The 24,760-nt window shown below is 56.9% G+C and overlaps 1 protein-coding gene across 2 annotated transcripts in view; it reads left to right on the top strand.

The window, feature by feature from the left end:
• PLEKHD1 (pleckstrin homology and coiled-coil domain containing D1) overlaps positions 1 to 24,760 on the top strand; it is a 30,275-nt gene that overhangs the window by 4,073 nt on the left and 1,442 nt on the right. The window contains exons 3-14 of one of the 2 annotated variants that reach the window (XM_039911398.1): positions 2,009 to 2,402; positions 11,392 to 11,485; positions 11,877 to 11,966; positions 13,103 to 13,179; positions 13,696 to 13,787; positions 17,302 to 17,354; positions 20,517 to 20,611; positions 21,926 to 22,019; positions 22,594 to 22,781; positions 23,151 to 23,283; positions 23,458 to 23,602; positions 24,450 to 24,599. In XM_039911398.1, coding sequence (XP_039767332.1) covers positions 2,254 to 2,402; positions 11,392 to 11,485; positions 11,877 to 11,966; positions 13,103 to 13,179; positions 13,696 to 13,787; positions 17,302 to 17,354; positions 20,517 to 20,611; positions 21,926 to 22,019; positions 22,594 to 22,781; positions 23,151 to 23,283; positions 23,458 to 23,602; positions 24,450 to 24,599 — 1,360 coding nt within the window. In that variant the 5' untranslated portion in view covers positions 2,009 to 2,253. Of the gene's footprint in view, positions 1 to 1,778; positions 2,403 to 11,391; positions 11,486 to 11,876; positions 11,967 to 13,102; positions 13,180 to 13,695; positions 13,788 to 17,301; positions 17,355 to 20,516; positions 20,612 to 21,925; positions 22,020 to 22,593; positions 22,782 to 23,150; positions 23,284 to 23,457; positions 23,603 to 24,449; positions 24,600 to 24,760 lie in introns of those variants that run through there. The other variant, XM_029064638.2, reaches the window with a different exon arrangement.

The following is a 24,760-nucleotide window of genomic DNA, read 5'->3' as shown; positions in this document are numbered from 1 at the left end:
TAACTTGTATCTACCTCAGCGCTTCGAACAGTGCGTGGCACAGCGTAAGCGCTTAAGAAGTACCAAATTGCTGTTATTATCAGTATTATTACGAGTGCTTAGTACAGTGCTTTGCCCCCAGTAAGCTCTCAATAAACACAGGTGAATTATTACTATTATCTACCTCAGTGTTTGACCCACAGTATGGGCTTCGGCATAGCCCATTATTATTATTATTCAGTAGTATTTATTGAGCGCTTACTATGTGCAGAGCACTGTACTAAGCGCTTGGAATGGACAGTTCGGCAACAGATAGAGACAATTCCTTGCTCACAGGGGCTGCTGAGGAACTGTGGTTAGGGAGGAGCGGAGGAAGGCCAGGAGAAGCAGGATGGTTTAGGGGGGAAAGATAAGGAACCCAGCTGGCTGATAACACAAACAAGTCGCATTCTTGGGCACCTCGCCTGTGCCCTTTTTCTCTTTGTGCTTCTCTCTTGAAAAAGCAGCGTGGCCCAGTGGAAAGAGCACGGGCCTGGGAGTCAGAGGACCTGGGTTCTACTCATGGTTCGGCCTCCCGCCCGCTGTGCGGACTTGAGTCAGTCACTTCCCTTCTCGGGGCCTCAGTTCCCTCATCGACAGAATGGGGATTCAAACCCTGTTCTCCCTCCTACTTAGGCTGTGAGCCCCATCTGGGACCTGATTGCCTTGCTTAGTACAGTGTTTGGCACATAGTACGGGCTTAACGAAAACCACAATTACTGTTCCTTCAGAATAACAATAATTGTGGCTTTGGTTAATCAGCGACTATCTCAAGCCACCAACTGCTGGTGATCAGATCAGACACAGTCCCTGTCCCACATCTTGTTTTAATGGTCTTTGCTAAGCGATTACTGCATGCCAGGCACTGTTCTAAGCACTGAGGCGCTGTTCTTGCAGCTCCCAGTTTAAGGTGGGGAGAGGAGAACCGGTATTTCATCCCCATTTTACAGATGGGGGAACTGAGGCACTTGGCAGTAAAGTGATTTGCGCAGGGTCGCAGCAGGCAAGTGGTGGAGCCCGGGATTCGAAACCAGGTCTCCAGGCTCCTGGGGCTGTGACCTCTCCACCAGGCCACACTGCCAGGCAGTCGATCGATCCATCGAAGGTATTTATTGAGTGTTTTCTGTGTGCAGAGTAAGCAGCGTGGCTTAGTGGAAACGGCACGGGCTTGGGTGTCACGGGATCTGGGTTCTGATCCCAACTCTGCCACTTGTCTTCTGTGTGACCATAGGCAAGTCACTGAACTTCTCTGGGCCTCAGTTACCTCATCTGTAAAATGGGGATTAAAAGTGTGAGCCCCACGTGGGACAACCTGCTTACCCTGTATCTATTCCAGCGCTTAGAACGGTGCTTGGCACAGAGTAAGTGCTTAACAAATACCATAATTATTATTATTGCTAAGCACTTGGGAGAGGACAATTTTACAGACACTCATGCTTGATTTCCACAGGAAGTGGGATGAGCAGGTAACAGAGTGATTGAAAAGTGTCCTTGTCCCCACCTGGGGAAGAGGCCCCGATCGAACGAGCTTAGAAAAAGCCGCCTTTTTCTGGAAGTGGGCACCTTCCCTGGTGAGAGCCCCTGGTCCCGAGTGAGGGTTGAGGACGGAGGAGGGGGTTGTCTTACCCTCCACCTCTCGCACCCCCGAGTGTAAAGGAACGGTGGCTGTATCCCGGCCGGCATCCTGGTCATCCCCCCCCTTGGACACATCCGCCTGGGAACGCTTCCGGCGGGACGCAGGCTGGGGGGTCAGGGAAGAGCACGGATCCGTCGGTCCCGTTAGCCGGGGCTGACCATCTGGAGCCCCTCCCCCCTGCAGGTTCCCATCTGGGCAGAGCTGGCTGCAGCATCCGTTCCCTTCTCCCTCCGCCCCTCCCCTGCTCTCTCCACACCCCCCTCCACCATTCCTCCCCATCCCTACCCACGGGCAGGGCGAGCGCATCACCCGGCCTCTGGCTTAACCGTCGCCGCCTCTCTCGTCCTCTGGCAGCCTGCTGGTCCTCTCGCTCCGATGCAGTCGGCATCTCCGGCGGCCTCTCCCTCTGCACGTCTCCGGGCCCGGCAGACGGGGGTCGACTGAGACGACCGAGGATCGGTGTCCCTCCGGGCACCCCCGGCCGTCCACCCGCCCGGAGCGGCCTGGCCCAGCTCGGGCCCCGCGGCGGATCGCGGCCCTCCCCACCCCCCTGGAGGACCCAGTCGGGGCGGGGAGGGGGCGGTCCACGCAGGAAGAGGATGTTCACGGCCAAGTCCAACTCGGTGTCGCCTTCCCCGTCCATGGAGCAGGCGGACGCGGACGCGCTGGACATCAACACCAAGGTGCAGCTGTACGGCGTGCTCTGGAAGAGGCCCTTTGGCCGGCCGTCGGCCAAGTGGTCCAGGAGGTGAGGGGGACGGGGGGGCGCCCGGGGGACGGGGGCGATGGGCCGGCCGAAACCGATCGGGTAGCTCTCCCGGTGGGTCCCCGGCCTGGGCCGGCCCCGAGGGGCGCTTGGGAAAAGCCTTCTTGGGCTGGCGGCCAAACCGGACTGGACATTGGGAATCTCCAGTTCCATTTCCCACATCCCCCACGCACAGCCACTGCTGACCAGCTGCCCGTCCTTGGTTGACCTTGGGTGAGTGGGGGGCCTTCCGTTCTGCCTTCTGGCTGGGGAGGGGCTCAGAGGTGGCAGGGACTTTGAGATCCGGGGAGAAAGAGGGCATGGTGTAGGGGGAGGAGGGTGGGAATTCAACACCAACCCCCTCCCATTGTTAGCTCGAGGGTGTCCCCTCCCCACCCTCGCCAGCTGCAGGAAGGGAGAGGGGGGCTTCTCTGAACGTGAGGGTCCCGCCGGAGACAAGTTTGGCTTTGGGCAGGAAAGGCGGGGAGACTCCCAAGGGGATCTTTTTGTCTTAGAGCTAGAGAAGTCCAGCTCTCCAAGGAGAGAGACCCATCCCCCTCCAGTCCTCCCACGCTTCCTCACCCCACCACCCACGACCTGCAGCTGGTCCCTGGGGACCACCTCCAACCCCAGGCTGGGCCGGGAGGTCAGAGCGGGTCCTGTCTCTCCCAGCCCACCCCTCCAGGGATCGTCACTGGTTCCATGGGGAGGCACTTGGAAACAAAGTCTTCCAGGAGCCCCTCCTGGGGCACACAGTAAGCGCTCAATAAATACCATTAGATGAATGAATGAATGGGAAGAAGCCTAGGGGTGGAGAAAGTAGGGTGGCGGGTGGGGGAGATGAAGGGGGAGCCAGGGAAGAGAGGAGGAGGATGAGGAAGAGGGGAAAATGCCAACCAAATGGCCGGAATAAGAGGGCCCTGAACCCGTCAGAATTCGAGGGGAAGGAAGGGAAGATGGCCGAGAGGCGGTTTAATGCCAGAGCTCCCCAATTCCTCAGTGCCTCAGCCCCGGTCCTCCCCTCTGGCCTGCCTTTCGTTTAGCTCCCGGCTCTCGGGGTCGGGAGATGTGGTACGAAGGGGCCCGGTGGTTTGGGTGCACTAATTATACTCCCTTCATTTTCTCCTGGAAATGTGTCAGGATTGCTCTATCACTAAGGCAGCCAAAAAAAAAATGGGACACTTCTGGGTAAACATTAAAATAGATTTGGGGTCAGAAACCTGGCCCTTTTGATAATTATGAAAACTGTGCTATCTGGAAAGCACTTACTATGTACTACGCCCTCTGATAAGAACTGGGGTACATTCAGTGGGATTCGTTCCATCGTATGTATTGAGCACTCACCACGTGCAAAGCACTGTGCCAAGCACTTGGGAGAGTGCAACCACAATCCCACATAATAATAATAATAATAATGGTATTTGTTAAGCGCTTACCGTGCGCCAGGCACTGTACTAAGCACTGGGGTGGATATAAGCAAATCAGGTTGGACCCAGTCCCTTGTCCCATGTGGAGCGCTCAGTCCAATCCCCATTTTACAGATGAGGGAACTGAGGCCCAGAGAAGTGAAGTGACTTGTCCGAGGTCACACAGCAGACGCGTGGCAGGGGCAGGATTAGAACCCAGGCTGTTCTGACTCCCAGGCCCGGGGTCTATCCGCTACGTCATGCTGCTTCAACATAGTCCCTGCCCCACGTGGGGCTCACGCACTAAGGGGGAGTGAGAGCAGGTGTTTATTCCTCATTTACTGATGAGGAAACTGAGGCCCAGAGATGTTAAGGGACTTGCCCAAAGTCAGTCAGCGGGCAGGTTCCAGAGCCAGGGTTAGAATTCGGCTCCTTCCACTAACTAGGCCACATTAGTCAGTCGATCATATTACTGAGCGCTTATTGTGTGCAGAGCACTGTACTAAGCGCTTGGGAGAGTACAATAGAACAATAAGCAGACACATTCCTTGCCCACAACGAATTTACAGGCTAGAGGAGGAGGAGACAGATATTAATAGAAATAAATAAATTACAAGTAGGAACATTACCCGATTTGCTTGGATCCACCCCAGTGTCTGGCACATAGTAAGCACTTAAGAAATACCACAGTCATTACCTTTTCTGAGCAAGGTGGCTAAGGTGACCCCCTCCCTCTGCTGTTTGGAGCTCCCTTTTGGTCCCGGGGCTAGGGTCCCCAGGCATAATAATAAAAATGATGTTTGTTAAGCGCTTACTAGGTGCCAGCCCCTGTACTAAACGCTGGGGTGGATACACGCAAATTGGGCCGGACACAATCCCCGTCCCGCGCAGGGCTCACGGTCTTAATCCCCATTTTACAGATGAGGTAACTGAAGCCCAGAGAGGTGAAGTACCTTGCCCAAGGCCACCAGCAGATAAGCGGAGCCGGGATTAGAACCCAGGTCCTTCTGACTCCCAGGCCCGTGTTCTATCCACTGCACTAGGCCGCTCCTCTGTCCACGGTTGAAATGACATCCCTGCACTTCCCCTCACAACCCACAGACATCCCTCCTTTCATTCATTCATTCCACCGTATTTATTGAGCGCTTACTGTGTGCAGAGCACTGTACTAAGCGCTTGGAAAGTACAATTCGGCAACAGATAGGGACACTCCCTCTCCAACAACGGGCTCTCGTCCATCCGAGAGTTTACCGCAGTTGGCTAGTTTGAAGGCCCCGGGCCCTTTCCGTGGCAGCTCTGGGCTCAACCCACGCCCAAGGGGACCCGCACTGCTCTCTGGCAGCGTGGCCTAGCGGCTAGAGCCCGGGCCTGGGAGGCAGAAGGAGCCGGGTTCTAATCCCGGCTCCGCCACTTGTCCGCTGCGTGGCCCTGGGCAAGTCGCTCCGCTTCTCTGGGCCACCCACGTGGGGCTCGCAGTCTCTAACCCCCATTTTACGGGGGAGGTCACTGAAGCCCAGAGTAGTGAAGCGACTCGCCCAAAGTCACACGGCTGACAAGCGGCGGAGCCGGGATTAGAAGCCAGGTCCTTCCGACTCCCAGGTCCGTGCTCTAGCCACCAGGCCACCCTGATTCTCAGAATCCAAGTGGGACAGGAGGCAAGGCGGAAGGCGGGATCACCAACCATCGAAGCTGGAGTCTCCCCGGGAGCCTCCTCCGCTCCCCTGGGCCGGGTCGGGGTGCGGGGCGGGGGAAGGGGAAGGGAGGCAGAGGCCGGCCTGGACGGCCCGCCCAACTCCTCTGCACTGTAAGCTCCTAGCGGGCTAGTGTCTGTTCACCGCTCTATTATACTTATTCAATCCTGTTTATTGAGCGCTTACCGTGTGCCGAGCACTGTACGAAGCTCTCGGGAGAATGCAGTATCACAATAAGCGAACATATTCCCTGACCACAGTGAGCTTACGGTCTAGAGGAGGAGACAGACATTAATGTAAATGAATTACGGATATGGACGTAGTGTACTCTCCCAAGTGCTTAGTACAGAGAAGCAGCGTGGCTCAGGGGAAAGAGCACAGGCTTGGGAGTCAGAGGTCATGGGTTCGAATCGCAGCGCTGCCACTTGTCAGCCGTGTGACTGTGGGCGGGTCACTTCACTTCTCTGGGCCTCAGTTCCCTCATCTGTAAAACGGGGATTAAGACTGTGAGCCTCAGGTGGGACAACCTGATTACCCTGTATCACCCCAGCGCTTAGAACGGTGCTCTGCACGCAGTAAGCGCTTAACAAATGTCAACATTATTATGATTATTACAGTGCTCTGCACACAGAAATACCATCGAATGGATGAATGAATGTCCCTTCCCTCCTCCGCCGCGCCTCGGCTTCCCTACGCGTCTTGCCGGAGTCTGTGGGCCCGCTGGGGAGGGGCGTGGGCCGACGGGGATTTTCCCGGAGGTCCGGCCAGCCTGAGGTAGAGTGGCTCATTAAGGAGGATCGATGTGCGCACTCTCTCTCTCCTACTCTCTCTCTTTCTGTCTCTGAGTCGGGGCCGGGGCTCCGTAAATACCCGATGGGCCGGATGGCGCTGGCGGGGCCGCTCTGCTCAGCTGGGGAGGGTCCCCGCCGACCCAGGTGCCCACGGCCGGCCAGGGCAGCCCGGGACGCCAGCGGGACGGGCGGCCCTCCCCGGGCCCGGCCTGGATCACTGCCACCCCGCTTCTCCCTGGCCCTCCCACCTCACCCCCGAGCCGCCCTCTGCCAGCTCTGAGCAGGGAGGAAAGCTGCCGCTGTCGATGGCGGTCAGGCGGCGGAAGAAGGGTCGATGGAGTGGGGAGAGGCCGAGGGCAGAGCAGAGATGGCTCGTGCGTGGGCTTGCCCCGTGAGTCAGGTCCTTCCGGGGCCTGGCCTGTGCCCTCGGAGCGAGGGGCCTGTGAGTAAGCGGTTTCGGCAGCCCCAGGACACGGGCCAGCCACCCTCGTCCTCGTTCAGTCCTATTCGTTCATTCATCCGTGTTTCTTGAGCGCTTACCTCGTGCAGAGGACTGTGTTAAGTGCTTGGGAGAGGACAGTAGTACAGTAAACAGACCCGTTCCCTGAGAACCACAGTCTAGAGACCTTTAAGGGAGGTGGCGGGTGGCCCTTCTCGCCCAAGCCTCATCCGGGTGGGAGGTTGGCGGTGGTGGAAGTTAGGGGGTCCCGGGAGATGCTGGAATCTGGCCGTCCGAAAGGGAGGCCCAGGGAAGGTACGCAGGGTTGGGACAATGGGCCCTGCAGACGCTTCACCCACCATCAGTCAGTCAATCCTATTTTTTGAGCGCTTACTCAGTGCGGAGCACTGTACTAAGCTCTTGGGAGAGTCCGACGGAACAGTAAACGGAGCTCCACAGATCCACGACCCACAGTCCCACAGCCGAGCCCCGTAGCTTCACGGCCCCACAGCTTCACGGCCTCACAGCTCCACGGACTCACAGCCCCATTGCCCGCGGCCCCAAGGCCGAGCCCCGTGACCCCACGGCCGAGCCCTCAGCCCCACGGCCGAGCCCACGGCCCCGCCACCTGCCTTCAATCTGGCAAAGACCACAGACCTGCCGCATAGTAAGCACTTAACGAATACCACAATTATTATTATTATTCATATAAATGAGTAAATTACCCAGGGCCTACTTGGCCCTCCTCCTGGCACAAGCGCACACTCTTACGCACACACACACGCAGCCCAGCATACGGGCCCACACTGGCTCAGTGCAGTTGCGTGTGGGTGTGAGGCTGTGGGGCCGGGGCGCAGGGTTTGTTGGTCTCCTGGCCCTGCTTCTGCTGTGCTGTAGGACCTCGGTTGAGTGAGCCCTCCCTCTTTGTGGGGGTCTCAAGCCCTCACCCAGAGGTGGCCAGCGGAGGAGGGGGTCCAGGCTCTGAGCGCCACCAGCCAGAATCGCCAGAATCCCACTGCTCCGGGCTCCTCCTTGGCACTGGGGTTTAAAGCAGTCCATCATCGCGCCGCCTCTTACCTCACCTTGCTATTCTCCTACTACAACCCAGCCCGCACACTTTAATTCTCGAATGCCAACCTACTCGCTGTGCCTCCATCTTGCCTGGGCCCTGGCTTCCAGTCCACCCCAACTCGGGCCCAACAGGCCGGGCCTCAATGGGCCTTGGAGTTCTGGTTGACACAGGATAATAATAATGATAATCATGATATTTCTGGTTGACACAGGATAATAATAATGATAATCATGATATTTGGTAAGCTCTTACTATGTGCCGGGTACAGTACTAAGTGCTGGAGTGGGCATAAGCGAATGGTGTTGGACACAGTCCCTGTCCCAAATGGGGCTCGCGGTCTTAATCCCCGTATTACAGATGAGGTCACTGAGGCACAGGGAAGTGAAGTGACTTGCCCAAGGTCAAACAGCAGAGAAGTGGTGGAGCTGAGATTAAAACCCAGATCCTCTGGCTCCCAGGCCCTGGGCTCTTTCCCCTAGGCCATGCCACCTTGTTACACAGTGTTGTCATGATGTCATTCGTGAAGTTTTTCCGGAAATCCACAGAAGGTAGATGTGTCCCTGGGGCGCCCTGACAAGCACCCCCTCCTCCGCACCGTCCTCACGCCCCACAGAGCCGTTAGTTTCTCCCGGTCCACAGGTGCCGCTTCCGGGCCGGCACCCGGCGGCCGGAGCCTGGGCCGAGGAAGGCCGCCTGGGCGGGAAGATGTCCGGTGCCGTAGCAGCGAGGGGCAATCCAGCTGAGAGCGCGGCCACCTGACCTGCCCACAGGACAGCTCTGGCCTGCCCTCCTTGCCCGGGACCGGGCTCGGGGACGTATTCTGTGGGGAGGGGGAAGAGGAGAAGGGGAGGGTCTCTTCTCGGAAGCAGCAGCGGCAGCCCTGGACGTCAGAGGACTCAGGTGGGGACTCTTGGGCCCGTGGTCTTGGCCAGATTGAAGGCAGGCAGCGGGGCTGTGGGCTAAGATGAGGGGCCGTGCGGCTTGGCTGTGGGATTGTGGGGCCATGGGGTTTGGCTGCGGGCTAGGTGGCGGGGCCGTGGGCAGTGGGGCTGTGAGTCCGTGGAGCTGTGAGGCTGTAAAGTTGTGGGGCTCGGCTGTGGGGCTCAGCTGTGGAACTCGGCCGTGGGGCTCGGCTGTGAGCGCCGGACCGGTGGCTGCCGGGCAGGGCAGAAAAGGGGCAGGAGCAGAGCCTCAGAAGGGTTAACAGGAGACGCAGCGGGGCCTAGTGGATAAAGCTCGGGCCTAGGAGTCAGAAGGACCTGGGTTCTAATCCCCGCTGTGCCACTTGTCTGCTGAGTGACCGTGGGCAAGTCACTTCAATTCTCCATGCCTGTTACCTCATCTGTAAAATGGAGATTAAGACTGTGAGCCCCACGTGCGACAGGGACTGTGTCCAACCTGATTAGCTTGTATGTACCCCGGTGCTTAATACAGTGCCTGGCACATAGGAAGCACTTAAAAAATACCATTAAAAAGAACGAAACAGGAAGCAGCTCTGAGTTGGGGGGCAGGGAGGGTTGGGGGAGGATCCTGGGGAGCAGGCATTGGCCTAAATTCATCAAGTGACATCAACCAATTCCCTCTCAACTGGAAGCTCTCTGTGGGCAGGGAACATATTACCAACTCTGTTATATTGCACTCTCCCATGCTTAATACAGTGCTCTGCACACAGTAAGCACTCAGCGTGGCCTAGTGGATAGAACATGGGCGTGGGAGTCACTGCTCTAGGAAGATACAAACTAATCACGTTGGACACTGTCCCTGTCCCACATGGGGCTCACAGTCTACACATGAGGAAACTGAGGCACAGACAAGTTAAGTGACTTGCCGAAGGTCTCACGCACAGCAGACAGGTGTTGGAGCTGGGACTGGAACCCAGATCCTTCTGATTCTCGGGCCCGTGATCTCTCCACTAGCCAACACTGCTTCTCAGTTCCGGGCAGAGCCCCCGAGGTGATGGGAGAGGGCATCCGTGGGATGGGGGAATCCGTTGAGACGGAGGGTGGGCGATGTTGTCTTAGTTGGGTCAGGGCAGGGCTCGGGGGCAAGGTCGGGGGCAGCCGTGGCTCCGAGTGGGCCACTGGCCGTGGCTTGAAGCAGCGAGCAACTTCTTCTTTGCTACGCTTGTATCTTCTCGTCCTGCCGAGGCAACTCCTGAGTCTCCCTCCCTTGGCGGAGCTGGACCAACTTTCCCACCAGACACGAGTAATTATTACTATTATTATTATTATGGGATTTGTTAAGTGCTTACTATGTGCCAGGCACTTTACTAAGCGCCGGGTTGGAGACAAGTCGATAGGGCTGGACAGCCCCCGTCCCACGTGGGGCTCACAGTCCTATTTTACAGATGAGGGAACTGAGGCCGAGGGAAATGAAGCGACTTGCCCAAGGTCACACAGCAGGCAAGTGGCGGGACAGGATTAGAACCCAGGACCACCTGACTCCCGAGCCCGGGCTCTAGCTACTAGGCCGTGCTGTTTCCAATTCCAGGCTGATCCTGGGGCGGGGTCCAGGCCTGGACTCTGTCTCTGGAAGAGGAGAGGTTCCCCCTGGGGTGTCCCATAGAAACCCCAAGGGCACCGGAGGCTGAAGCCAGGCAGAAATAGGCAACCATCAGCCCTCTGTCCCCTGCACACTCCCCATCCATCAATCAATCAGTCAGTGGTACTTAATGAGTGTTTAATGATAATAATGCTAGTGGTATTTGTTAAACACTTACAATGTGCCAGGCACTGTTCTAAGCGCCGGGGTAGATACAAGATAATCGGGTTGGACGCAGTCCCTGTCCCACACGGGGCTCAGTCTCAATCCTCATTTTACAGATAAGGTAACTGAGGCCCAGAGAGCTGAAGTGACTTGCCCAAAGTCTCACACCAGACAAGTGGCGGAGCTGGGATTAGAATCTATGACCTACTGATGCCCAGACTCTACCCACTTGGCCATGAGTGCTTACTATAATTATAAAAATTGTGGTATTTGTTGAGCGCTTAGAATGTGCTGGGCACTGTACAGAGTTCTGGGGTGGATGCAAGCAAATCGGGTTGGTCCCAGTCCCTGTCCCACTTGGGGGTCACAGTCTCAATCCCCTTTGACAGATGAGGGAACTGAGGCCCAGTGAAGTGATTTGCCCAAGGTCACAAAGCTGACAAGTGGCAGAGCCGGGATTAGAATCCGTGACCTGCTGACTCCCGGGCCTGTGCTCTATCCACTACCCCAGGATGCCTTGCCCCCCTCCTTGAGGAGAGAGCAAAGGACTCAAGGACAGGAGTCCTGATCTCTAATTCCGGCTCCGCCATCTGCCCGCTGTGAGACCATGGGCCAGCAGCGTCTCTGGGCCTCAATTTGCTGATTGGCAAAATGGAGACAAAATGCCTCTTCTCTCTCCCACTTAGGCCGTGAGCAGGGGCTGTGTATGATTATTATTAATTAATCATATTTATTGAGCGCTTACTGTGTGCAGACCACTATATCGAGCGCTTGAATGATCTGAATTCCGTGTATTTACCCTAGGGCTCACTTCAGCGCTTCACGCAATCAGTTCCCCCAATTACCGGGCATTAGCGGCTATCGTCCTCTTTCCTCTTCCTCCTCAGGTTCTTCATCATCAAGGAGAGCTTTCTGCTCTACTACTCCGAGAACGAAAAGAAGAGCTTTGAAAGCAATAAATATTTCAATATCCACCCTAAGGTGAGGTCCCTTCTCCCTCTACCTCCTGCCCAATCTATCCTGGAGGGATAGGGCTGGGCGGAGTGGCGGGGCTGGGCAGCTCCATCCGACCTGGGGCTTGGAGGAGTCCGAGAGCCCCAGCCTGGAGCAAGTTCCTGTCTCCCCGGATTATCCGGGTGGGGAGAACTGTGCCCTCCTCTGGCCCCTGACGACCCTCTGTACCCTCCTCTGGTCTGGGCCACCGGTCCTCTGTGGGAGGGCTAGGTCAGCGGTCCCGCCACCCCACCCCCGCCTTCGCTCCCGGCCCCCAGCCCAGGATCGACAGGATGGGACGCTGGTCCCGCTGGGCGGTGACGGCTGCCCTCTCGCCCTCCCCCCCCCCGGGGATGGCGGGCTCTGATGCTTCCTCCAGGGTGTCATACCTCTGGGGGGCTGCCTCGTGGAGGCCAAAGAAGAGCCCAATATGCCATACGCGATGAAGATCTCCCATGAGGACTTTCACGTGAGTAAAGCCCCGCTCACCAAGGCTGGGCAGTGGAAGCAGCTTGACCTGCAGGGCCTCGCTGCTTCCTCCGGTCACTCGCTGGGCAGTTGGAGGCAGGGAATGTGCCCGCTCGCTGTGCTCTTTTACTCCCCCAAACGCTTAACGCGGTGCCCGCACTCTGGAATTACGACCGACTGAACGAATGAATCAACAGTGGGTTTGAGGAGCGGTCTGGAATTCCCTAAACTCATTTCACCATCCTAGCCCTCCTGATGATAATAATTATGGTATCAGTTAAGCCTTACTATGTGCCCAGCGCTGTTCTAAGCGCTGGGGGGAGATACAAGTTAATGGACATGGGCCCATGTCCTACACGGGGTTCACGGTCTTAATCCCCATTTTACAGATGAGGTCACGGAGGCGCGAAGAAGTGAAGCGATTTGCCCGAGGTCATACGGCGGACATGTGGCTGAGCCGGGAGTAGAACCCAGGTCTTCTGACTCCCAGGCCCGGGCTCTTTCCGCTAGGCCACGCTAGCCGTTCTAACTGTCCTAGCCCTCTTAGCTGTCCTAGGGATAGTTGGGTGGGTGACTGTGTCCTGGGCAGTGAGGAGGGAGGGAGGAGGAGGAGGAGGGCAAAGGAGGGCGGGGAGGGTGAATGTCTGAGGTCTGCAGTTACGGGGGGGAGAAGCAGAGTGTGACTGTAGTCCACAAGAAGCTTCAAAATAAGAGGTTTGCCCTCGATTGAAGACCTCCTTAAAAAAAGGTAAAAAGGGGATTAAGAATACAGGGTCTGTGTCCAACCTGATTAGCTTGTATCTACCCCAGTGCTTAGAAGAGTGCTCGATACGTAGTAAACACTTAAGTACCAACATTATAATTATTATTAAAGAGAGAAAACCCACTGGCCCCACCTGCCTCAGTGGACCAGGTGTCCATACCTGGGCACCTTGGTAGGATGGCCCGGGTGGTGTTTGCCCGGGTCCACCCTGGGTCTTGCTGGCCCTGCTGCTGAGAGCGGGGCCTGGCTCTGATGCACCCCACCGAGGAGGCCGAGCGGGTGGGGGGAAGAGCCAGGGTGGGCTAGAAGACGGCCCCAAAGCAGGCCGGACTCTCGGACCCTCACCGGGCACCGCCTGGGCCCCTCTCCCCCAGGGCAATATCATTTTGGCAGCAGAGTCCGAGTTCGAGCAGGCGCAGTGGCTGGAGATGCTGCAGGAATCTGGAAAAGTGTGAGTGTCCGAGGGGACCGGGGCCGGGGAGGAGCGGTGGGGGGGAGAGGTGGATTCCCTCCGTCCTGCCCCCGAGAAGGGCTTCGCTGGACTGTCCGGTCCCGACTAGGGATGACCTCCCAACTGGTCCCTGGGAGGGCTGGGGCCCCACGTGTCCTGACCACAATCCGGGTCACACCCCGAAGATGGGAAATTCCGGTCCATGGAAGAGGGTGGGGTGGGTGTCGGGAGCGGGCAGGCCAGGAGGAGGGATGGAGATTGTTTGGGATGGGGGGAAGTGTCCAGATGTGGGGAGGGGCAGAGGGCCGGCCTTTCCCTCAGTCTCCCCCATACCACGGATGGTCCAAGGCAGGGATGAAGCCTCGGGGCTTCGTCCCCTCTGGCCCATCGACCTCGTGGCCTCCAACGGGGAGTGGCAGCCGGCTTCACCTGACCTGGGATCGAGCCCGTCCTCTAGAACAAGATTTTCTCTCCCCTCTCCCATGTTCGCCCTTCCCATCTGCCGTCTCTTCCCAGGACCTGGAAGAATGCTCAGTTAGGAGAAGCCATGATCAAGAGCCTGGAGACCCAGGGGCTGCAGCTGGCCAAGGAAAAGCAGGAGTATTTGGGTCGGATGGGGACAGTGGTTGTAACGGGGTGGCTTTGCTGGGGGTTGTTGGGCTACCAATCAATCAGTGGTATTTATTGAGCACTTACTGTAATGCAGAGCACTGTACTAAGAGCTTGGGAGAGTAAAGTACAACAGACGTGGTAGACACGTTCCCTGCCTGCAACAGGCTTACGGTCTCGAGGGGAAGACGGCATTAATAATTAATAATAATTAGAGAAGCAGCGAGGCTCAGTGGAAAGAGCACGGGCTTGGGAGTCAGAGGACGTGGGTTCCAATCCCGGCTCCGCCACTTATCTGCTTATCTTGGCCAAGACACTTAACTTCTCTGTGCCTCAGTTACCTCATCTGGAAAATGGGGATTAGGACTGTGAGCCCCATGTGGGACAGCCTGATTACCTTGTGTCTACCTGAGCCCTTAGAACAATGCTTGGCACCTAGTAGGCGCTTAACAAATACCATGATTATTGTTAATAATAGAAATAAATGAATTAGGGGTATGGACATAAGTGCTGGTGGGTAGGTAGCGATAAATAAAGAGAGCAAATCTGGGTGACGCAGTAGGGAGTGGGAGGAAATGAGGGATTAGTTAGGGATGGCCTCTTGGAGGGCTAAGAGGCAATTGGCCGTATCCTAGCGACCTGCGGATAGAAGGGGAACATCTCTGCTCCTTCCCAGTGCTCCTTGGTGTGGAGAAACTGACTGGGCCATAATAATAATGTTTGTATTACTCATAACTCATCTGAGTGTGTGTGTGGTTTGATTGATTATGTGTGTCCACTATCAATCCATCAGTCAGTCGTACTTCAATACTATTTATTGAATGCTGACTATGTGCAGAGCACTGTACTAAGCACTTGGAATGTGTTTATTGAGCACTTACTGTGTGCTGAGCCCTGTGATAATAATAATGATATTTGTTCAGCACTTATTTATTCAATCGTATTTATTGAGCGCTTACTATGTGCAGAGCACTTACTATGGAAGCAGGGATAGCTTCCACCTACTTTATTGTGCCCTTCCAAGCACAGAGTAAGAGCTTAGTAAATTTCATGACTCGATTGAATGTGAGAGCTGAAAGCCAGAGAGAAGTGAAGGATAACAATTATAATAATGATGGTATTTGTTAAGCCCTTCCTATGTGCCAAGCACTGTTCTAAGCCCTGAGGTGGATACAAGGTCATCAGGTTGTCCCACGTGGGGCTCACAGTCTTAATCCCCACTTTACAGATGAGGTAACTGAGGCACAGAGAAGTGAAATGGCCTGCCCAAGGTCACGCAGCAGACAAGCGGCGGAGCCGGGATTAGAACCTAGGTCCTTCTGACTTCCAGCCCTGTGCTCTATCCATTAGGCCGCACTGCTTCCCTGGTTCCCTAGCTTAGGAGAGGGGAGGCATGAGCACGATCGTAAACAGTGAGGAAGAAGCCGTTAGAGAGTGAAAAGTTGGGGATGGCGGTCGGAGAGGAAGGGAGGGAGGGGGGCAAGTGTTTTGATAAGGTAAAAAGGGAGGCGTGGGTGGAGGGGCTAGATTTTGAGAGGAGGAGGGATATCTCCTCTTGGGAAAGATGGGAGAGTCGAAGAGCGGGCAGAAAGATGGACAGTGGGACTGAAGGGGAACAGGGGAGATTTTAGGGGGATCACGCCTGATGGTTTCAATTTTCTGGACGAAATAACGGTAAGGTCATTGGCGCAAGAGATGGGGAAGGATAGGGATCGTTCATCGGAATGGGAAGAAGAGAATGAGTTGGGTGTGGGGGGCGTTCATCTGTAAGGAGGAAGAAAATATCCACAAATCTTCAGGTTCATTCAGTCATTCAATTATGTTTATTGAGCGCTTCATGTGTGGAGAGCACTGTCCTAAGCACTCGGGAGAGTACAATACAGTAAACAGAGTCATTCCCTGCCCACAACGGGCTTACCGTTTAGAGGGGTTTTCATGGAGGTCAAGAACGCTTATCAATTTGCGCTGAGCACTGGACTAAGCTTTTAGAGATTACCATAGAAATATCATCTCCTTGTTTAAAGAATTCACATTCTGGAGGGGGAGACAGACACTAAAGCTCCCTCTAGACTCTAAACTCACTGTGGGAAGGGAATAAATCTACCTACTCTGTTGTATTGTACTCTCCCAAGCGTTCGATACCCTTGATTGATTGATTGCTACAGGAAATTAGTAATTTCTTAGTAATTTCTAAGTGGCACATCGGGGTGGGCTCTGTGAGTGCCCAAATTCTTTGTCGTGTTGAAGTGGCAGCAGGGGGGTTGTGGGAGAAAGAATTGGATGAACAGATGAAAGGTGAATCAGGGAAGGCCTCCTGGAGATGTGATTTTATTAGGTCTTTGAAGATGGGAAAAGCAGTGGTCTGCCAGAGGTGAAGGAAGAGGGAAGGGAAGGTCTGAGGAAGAGGTTGGTAGGAAGAGAGAATTCAGGATAGGACACAATGAGTAGATTGGTTTAAGAGGAGTGAAGTGGGTGAGCTGGAATAGAGGAAGAATAGCAGGAAGAGCTAGTCAGAGCCTGAAAGTCAGTGGTCAAGAGCTCCTGTTGGCAACGATTGGAGGGTGTGGAGGACTGGGAAGATGTGGGCAAAAGGATGCTTTGAAAAAAAAGATCAGGGCAGCACAGTGACGGGTGTATTGCAGAGGGGAGAGGCTGGAGTCCGGGAGGCCTGCGAAGAGGCTGTTGGTTTGTTCAGGCCACTGCCCGTCCGGGGCTGGGATGGGGAGAGGAGAGGTTCGCCGTCCTCCTTGCTGATGCTCCCGCCTCTGACCTTCGGCCTGGCGGTGGCTTGACTGGAGGAGGTAGCCACGGTGAGCTACCTCTAGCCTGGAAGCTTGTTGTGGGTGGGGAATGTGTCACTTATATTGTTATACTGTATTCCCCCAAGCACTTAATACAGTGCTCTGCACACAATAAGTGCTCTGTAAATCTAATTGACTGGTGGGTGGTCACTGCAGCAGTGAGGTCCCAGGGGTTGGGTTGGGCTCCTCTCCTCTCCACTTATCCCCTCCACACTCCTCTCTTATCCTCACTTCTTGTCCCCTCTTTTCTCCTCTCTCCTCTTTTCTGCTCTCATCCCCTCTCCTCTCCTCCCTTATCCTCTCCTCTCCTCCCCTCTTTTCTCCTCTCCTCTCCTCCCCTCTTTTCTCCTCTCCTCCCCTCTTTTCTCCTCTCCTCCCCTCTTTTCTCCTCTCCTCTCTCCTCTTTTCTGCTCTCATCCCCTCTCCTCTCCTCCCTTATCCTCTCCTCTCCTGTCATCCCCTCTTTTCTCCTCTCTCTTCTCTCCCCTCTCCTCTCTCATCTCATCTCCTCTCTTTCCCTCTCCTCCCTTCTCCTCTCACCCCCTCTCCCTTCCTCTTTTCTCCTCTCTTCTCCCTGGCTCTCCGCTCTCCTTTCCTATTCTCCTCTCCCCCACACCCCTCAGTCTCCGTTGCCTCCCTCCTGCCCTCCTCTCCTCACGTCCCCCATGGTCTGACCTGGAAAGGGTGTGTGTGTTTGCGCTTGCTTTGGCAGACAAACTGATGGAAGAGACTGAAGAGCTGTGTCTGCAGAGAGAGCAGAGAGAGGTGAGTGCTTGGCAAGCCCACCCAGAGCCCTCAGATGCGCCAAGAACCGGCTATGGGGCTAGAGGCGGCCCCGCAGCCTCCCTCCCCGTGGAGTGGCCCTTAAATTCCCCCAGGGAACTCCTTGCTGGAGACCCTCCCCCGGCAGAAGGGAGCAAATGTGAGGGGAATCCAGAGTATGGGTGGGGGGGACCCAGCTGTGAAGCAAATCTGCTGCAGTTTTCTCACTGTCCCCTTCCCCCCCGCACCTTTCCTCTCCTCCCGGGCCCTCTCTCCCCGATCCGCCACCGGCTCCCTAGACTAGGGCCCAGCTCTGGTTTTCCGCCCCCACTTCCTCCTGACTCTGCCCATGTCTTGCCCCTCCCAGCTCCCAAAGGCTACGCTTCTGCATCTGGGCACCGGCCGACCCCCCGTCCCCTCCACCCCCAGCTGACTAGCCCACCCGCTGGACCCTAGAGCAGAGTGGCCAGGTGGCCAGGAAGCAGAACGTTCTGGGAAAGCCGGGCGGCTCGCTCTGCCAGGCAGAGGCAGCCTTATCCATCAAAGCCACGGAATCTGGGGCAGGAGCCGGCTGGAGGAAAATTTAGACGCAATATCTAGGACTGCCGGCATGTAATGAGGGCAGCTGGGAGTTGGAAGGTGACCCATTTCGGGCCACTTTGATTTCCACGGGGCCTCTCCGAAGCAGAGCGGCAGGGCCGGAGACGGAGGTGTTCCCTGGCCCAGCCCCGGTCGGCTCCCGCTGGCAAAGGAGGGAGGGGGACGGTACCTCAACTTGGGGGCCCCTGGCAGCTGTGAGGACAGACGGGGTCTCTACGAGCGAGCTGGGGTCCCCTTGGACCCCAGTCCCTCTCCACACCCTCCCTCCCGCCCCGACTCGCTGGACGATCCGGGATGACTGGCTTCCCTTCCCCTACTTTCGGGGAAGGGACAGGAGACTCTCTCCATCAGTCAATCAGTCAGAGCAGAGCTCAGTTATTGAGTGCCTGCTGGGTGCAGAGCACTGTACTAAGCGCTTGGGAGAGTGCGACACATCAATAAATAGACGCATTCCCTGCCCACACTGAGCTTAAAGTCTAGAGGGGGAGAGAGACATTAATGGAAATGAATAAATTACGGAGATGGAGGTAAGTGCTGGGAGCCCCCTCCCTGATGCCGGGTGGGTCTGAGCCTGGGGACGGTCCGGCCCGGTCTGTGGGCCCTCACGGGTTTCGCCGGGAGGGATCGGGATGGTGATGACTGTGCTTAAGCGCTTAGCGCAGTGCTTTGCACACAGTAAGCGCTCAATAAATATGGTCAAATGAATGACGGATAGGGGGATCCCTTGCTAAGCTCCGGAGGCGGCCTGTGGAGAATGCTGGGACCAGAGGACCCCGGGGTCTCCCTGGCTTTGGGGAGGTCTTGAGCAGGGTTGAGTCCTTCTGCAGTCCTGTTGACCTGATTTGGGGTCTCCTCGGTGGCACGTTCTACAGCCATCTAAAAGCCCGGCTATGACACGCAGGGTGGGAAGGGGGCGGGGAGAGCAAGGACACCGGGGCGTGAGCAGGACCAGGCCACGGACACCCGAGCCTTCTACTGGCCGAGCAGCGGGCAGCACCCACCCAACCCCAGAGGCTCAGCCGCTGCCCCGGCCTGGGTGCCCCACCGGTGGAAGTGACCAAAGCGGCTTCTTAATCCCTCTGGTTGCTGACCAGGGGCTCCCTGCCCCATGCAGGGCAGCCTGGGGTTCCACGAGAAGCAGCGTGGCCTAATGAATACAGCACGGACCCGGGAGTCAGAAGGACCAGGGTTCTAATCCCGGCTCCACCCCTTGTCAGCTGGGTGACCTTGGGTAAGTCACTTCACTTCTCTGGGCCTCATCTGTAAAATGGGGATTGAGACTGAGTCCCATAGGGGACAGGGACTGCGTCCAACCCGATTTGCCTGTATATATCCCAGCACTTAGTACAGTGCCTGGCACGAAGTTAGCGCTTAACCAATACTATTATCGTTATTATTAGACCAAGTCCGGCTGCCACGATCCCGACCCGGGCCAGAGGGGATGGCCGGCAGCCGGATTTGGGCGGCTTGTGAGGAAGCAAAACGTCTCGTTACTGCAGTTCTGTTTGACTGCTTTCTTGCGTCCATTTCCCCAGAGGTCTCAGGGCCGGGGTCTGCCACCCAGGGCTCGAGAACCGGATCCGCCTCCTCTCAGAGCGAAACGTGGCTCTCTTTTCTTCTTCACAGTGGTCGTTGTTAAGCGCTTACCGTGTCAAGCACCGTTCTAAGCGTTGGGGTAGATACACGTTCATCAAGTGGGACACAGAGTCTGGACCTCACAACCTAAATTGGAGGCAGGAGGATTGAATCCCCATTTTACAGATGAGGAAACTGAGGCCTGGAAGTATTAAGTTTCTTGCCCAAGGTCACAGAGCCGGGATTAGAACCCAGCATCTCTATCTCCCGCGCCTGCGCTCTTACCACTAGGCCGCCCTGCTTCTCGACTTTGGGGCGGCTCTGAGGGGGCCCCAGGACCCTTTTCTCACCCCCTGGGCAGCAGCTGCCCGGCACAGTGTTGTCATCACTTTGGGAGGGCAGGTTGGGAGATAAGGTGTGAGGACAGGTGCACCTTTGAGCTCGTTGTGGGCAGGGGATGTCAGTTTATTGTTGTATTGTGCTTTCCCAAGCGTTTAGCACAGTGCTCTGCATCCAGTAAGCACTTCATAAATACGATTGGATGAATGAACGGCTCCAAGGCATCCATCCTTCCGTTTGTTCTCCCGGCCAAAAAGGCGGCTCCCCCAAAGCTGTGGCCTGGCCGCCCCCTAATATCCTTTCCCAGAGACTTCTCTGCCCTGGGCCCCAAAGAGCCCAGATGTGGAGGCAGAAAAGACCCTCACTTGCCCCTTCCCAGATATCTCTAGGGAAGGCATCCCGTGGGGACCGCTGGGCTGGAGTTTTGTCTTATCCACGCTGACAAACGGATCGGCAGATCATTTTACGGAATTCATGGAAAGGGGTGCCCTCCCATGCCCGTTCCTGGCCCCGCCGATCAATCGTATTTGAGGACTAGAGAACAAGCCACGCGGGAGACCCACAGTGAATCAGGTCAATAGGACGGCGATAAATCCGATTGATCGGTCTTTCCTCGCCCAAGACCTACTACCCTTTTTGGTTCCCTTTCAGGAGCTGGAGCGCCTCAACCAGGTGTTGGAGGCCGAGAAGCAGCAGTTTGAGGAAGTGGTTCAGGAGCTGAAGATGGAGCAGGAGCAGATCAAGAGGTGCCAGGTGGCATGAGGGCACTTGGGGCAGGCTGAGGGCCCTGGCCCTCTTTTTCTTTTTTAAATGGTATTTGTTCACCACTTGCTATGTGCCAGGCACTGTACTAAGCACGGGGTAGATACAAGCTTATCAGGTTGGACGCAGTCCATGACTCACTCAGGGCTCCCAGTCTTAATCTCCATTTCCAGAAGAGGGAACTGAGGCCCAGAGAAGTCAAGTGACTAGTTCAGGATCACCCGGCGGACAAGTGGTGAAGCTGGGATTAGAACCCAGGTCCTTCCGACTCCCAGGCCCGAGCTTTATCCAGTAGGCCACGCTGCGGGTAGGTGGCTCCTTTGTTCAGATCCTCTCAAGGGTCAGTCTCTAAACCTAGCAGGGGCTAGCAGGGGTTGCCGGATCCAGTCCGGTCGCCGAGGGTATTTCTCCCGAACCTCTGGGCTCACCCAACCCAGCCATCCATCTCGGAGGCCTCCACAGCCCGAAAGGGAAGTTTTCGCTCACATCTCCTGTGGGCCCGGGTGGTTCCATGTCAGCATCATGGCCGTCTCCCATCAGGGTCACTGCTGTGGTTCTCTCCTGGTTGGGTCACCATCATGGCTCTTTAATAATAACAATGATGTTGATGATGATGGTGGTACTTATTAAGTGCTATGTCTGAGTGCTGATTTTGGTATTTGTTTGTTAAGCGCTTACTATGTGCAGAGCACTGTTCTAAGCGCTGGGGTAGACACAGAGGAATCAGGTTGTCCCACGTGGGGCTCACAGTCTTAATCCCCATTTTGCAGATGAGGGAACTGAGGCACAGAGAAGTTAAGTGACTTGCCCACAGTCACACAGCTGACAAGTGGCAGAGCTGGGATTCGAACTCATGAGCCCTGACTCCAAAGCCCGTGCTCTTTCCACTGAGCCACGCTGCTTCCTGATCTAAGCACCAGGGTGGATACAAACTAATCAGGTTGGGCACAGTCCCTGTCCCACTTGGGGCTCACAGTCTCAATCCCCCTTTTATAGATGAGGTAACTGAGGCCCAGTGAAGTGACTCGCCCAAGGTCACACAGGAGGCAGAGCCGAGATTAGAACCCAGGTCTTTCTGACGCCCAGGCCTGTGCTCTAACCACTGGGGCACGCTGCTCTCTCCTGGCCAGATCACTGCCGTAACTCCTGGCCGCCTCACCGTCATGGCTGTCTGGTCCCGTCCCCTCAAGGGGATGTTTTTGTCACCGGGGAAGATCCTCTGCCCGGCAGGTCCCGGCCGCTTCCCACCCAACTGTGGCATCTCCTGCAGAGAATCCCTCCTTGTCTCTGTCCCTCAGGGAGCTGGAGCTGACCGCAAGCTGTCTCAAGGGTGTGGAGCAGGAAAAGAAGGAACTGAGAAACCTGACGGAGTCCCTGCAGCACACGCTGGAGGTAAGCCCGGGGGGCCGGCAGGCTGGCAGGCTCCCGGCTACCGTGCCTTCCCTCTGGGATCTGCAGCCCGGGGCTGGGATCCTGGGCTGGGGCTTGAGGCAGAGGCAGCTGCAGGGGACGGAAAGAGGGGTCTCAAGCACCACAGCTCTTGAGAACAACAGCCCGAAGGAGGAGCCGAGACCCATGTCCTGCTGACCAGCTGGACACTCTCATGGAGGGAGAGTCAGCATGGGGAGAGAGGGGTTAGGAGTTAGGAGAGAAGGGGAAGGGAAGAGGGGACGGGAGTCCCCTGGGGGTGGAGAGAAGAGACTGGGGAGAGGGGGGGAATGGGAGAGGAGGGAGAGACAGGGTAGAGAGGGGAGAGGAGTTGGGGAGAGAAGGGATGGGGCAGGGGGAGAGAAGGGACCGGAGAAGGCCATTTTGGGGTTAACGGAAGGGGGCCCCATGGTTGAGTAGGTTAAGAGAGCAGAGTCCGTGGGCTGGGAAAGACTGACAGACTTTGTCAGCCTGCTCAGTTAGGGATGGTGCCTTACTGTCCCCCTCCATCATGGCTCCACCCTCTCTCCACCCCCAGGAGCTTTCCATGGAAAAGAAGAGGACCCTGGAGATGCTGGAGGAGACGGAAAGGCAGGCGGAGGCCAGGTCCAACGAGCCCGACCGGGAGCGGCAGCGGCCTCCGGACGAGGGTCTGCACAGCAGCCTCCAGCAGATCGAGGACAGGATGCAGAAGCTGCTGGAGGAGAAGCTGCTAGCAGATAGGAGGTGCGGCGGGGGACCCCGGGGAGGGGCCGGACCCACCCGCTTCCTCTTCTTGGGCCTCATTTTCCCCAGAGGGCCAGGGAAGGGGGCACCGGGTGCATGGGGTGAGATCAGTGGGGGGGGGAAGACCCGACTCCGGGGTGAGCGGGGCTCGGAGGAGCCTCTCCCAGGGACGGTCCTGCGGAAGAGCTGAGCAGGGTCCGATCCCCAGGGGGAGGGTCTGCCGCCCTGCCTGAATCTCTCCTCTGGTCCTTCCACCCCCTTCTTCCCCACCCCCGGGACCCCCAGGGGATGGGGACACGGTGACTCCGTCTCTCTTCTGGGAGGTGGACCGAGGTGGACCGGATTGTCTCTCTCTTCTGGGCCCTGCAGGATGAAGGAGAATGAGGAGCGGTCGCATGCCCTGGAGGAGGAGAGGGAGTTTTACTGGAGCCAGGCCCAGGCCCTGCAGAGCTCGCTACAGGAACTGACCGCCGAGAAGCAGCAGACGGAGCGGGACCTCAAGGTGCTCCAACCCCAGCCTCGGGCACCCCAACCGGCCCAGTCACCGGGTGGGACGTGACCCTTCTTGCCCCCACCCCCCGGTGGGGAGGGAGGGTCCCCTCCAAACGGGCCCAGTTGCCCCAGGGAGGCCCGCAATGCCGTGTCTCTGCCTCCTCTCCCCTCCCCAACACCCCAGGCTGAGGTGAAGGTCCGCATGGATTTGGAAAAGAGGCTGCGGGAGGCCGAGGGGGCCTTGACGAGCCTAGAACAAGGCCTCAACTCCAAAGTCCGCAACAAAGAGAAGGAGGAGAAGATGAAGGCCGACGTGAGCCACTTGAAAAGTGAGCCTCCTCGCACCGGCCCCCAGCCCAAGCTCCACCAATCCCACCTTCCGGGTCTTTGTGCCCGGCCCTGGGGAGCCACGAGGTAGTCAGACCAGACGTAGCCCCTGTCGGTCAGTTGTATTTATTAAGCGCTTACTGTGTGCACGGCCCTCTACTAAACGCTTGGGAGAGCAAAGTATAATAATATAACAGGCACGTTCCCGGCATACAACAAGCTTACAGACTAGAGGGCGAGACAGACATTAATACAAATAAATGACAGATCTAGACGTTAGTGCTCTGAGGCTGGTAGGAGGGGGGTAAATAAAGGAAACTAGTCAAGACGATGCAAGGAGGGAGTGGAAGAAAAGAAAAAAAAGGGCTTAGTCTGGGAAGCCCTCTTGGAGATGTGCCTTCAGAAAGACCTTGACCAGCCAACCGATACCCATTGCCCAGAGAGGTTAAGTGGCTGCCCAAGGTCACCCAGCAGACCAGGAGTGGAGCTGGGACTGAACTCCAGGTCTCCTGACTCCCAAGTTTTTTCCACTGGTCCACACTGCCTTCCTGCCTCCCTCTCCTGAATTTAACTTCACCCCCGAAACGTCAGAAGACCCAAGAGTACAGCAGTTCCCTGATTGAATCCGTGGCCCGGGGCTGGAGCCGGGTGGGGGGGAAGGGGGCTACTTGGGAACATCCTTTCTGGGCCCCTGGCCTCGGGGAGAGGAGGGAGGAGCAGGGCGCCCTCTCAGCTGCCCCCCTCGCCCCCCGCCCAGACCATCCTTGGGTTTTGGGGGAGGGTGGGAGGCGGCGGGGGACTGAAGACCGCAGGCTCACCGGGTCCGTGGGCGCCCGTGCCCGGAACCAGGGTTTTTCGAGGAGTGCATCCGGAACGCCGAGCTGGAGGCCAAGATGCCGGTGATCATGAAGAACTCCGTGTACATCCACAAGGCCGCCACCCGCCGCATCAAAAGCTGCCGCTTCCACCGCCGCAGGGCCAGCGCCTCCTGGAATGACGGTAGGGGACCGTGGGGGCGGGGCCGGCAGGGGCAAACAGTGATCTGGGCAGGCGAGGCCATGCTGGGCGGAGCTTGGGGTGGGCTCCATTCTCCCGCTCCCACCGGGGCTGGAAGGGTAAGACGGGGCCCCCTCAGCCCAGACAGAATGGGCCTAGCGGTG

The sequence above is a fragment of the Ornithorhynchus anatinus genome, chromosome 1 (assembly GCF_004115215.2).
Source record: "Ornithorhynchus anatinus isolate Pmale09 chromosome 1, mOrnAna1.pri.v4, whole genome shotgun sequence".
Lineage (NCBI taxonomy): Eukaryota > Metazoa > Chordata > Mammalia > Monotremata > Ornithorhynchidae > Ornithorhynchus > Ornithorhynchus anatinus.
Note: the sequence above shows the minus strand (reverse complement) of the source record. Positions and strands in the feature narration are given on the sequence as shown.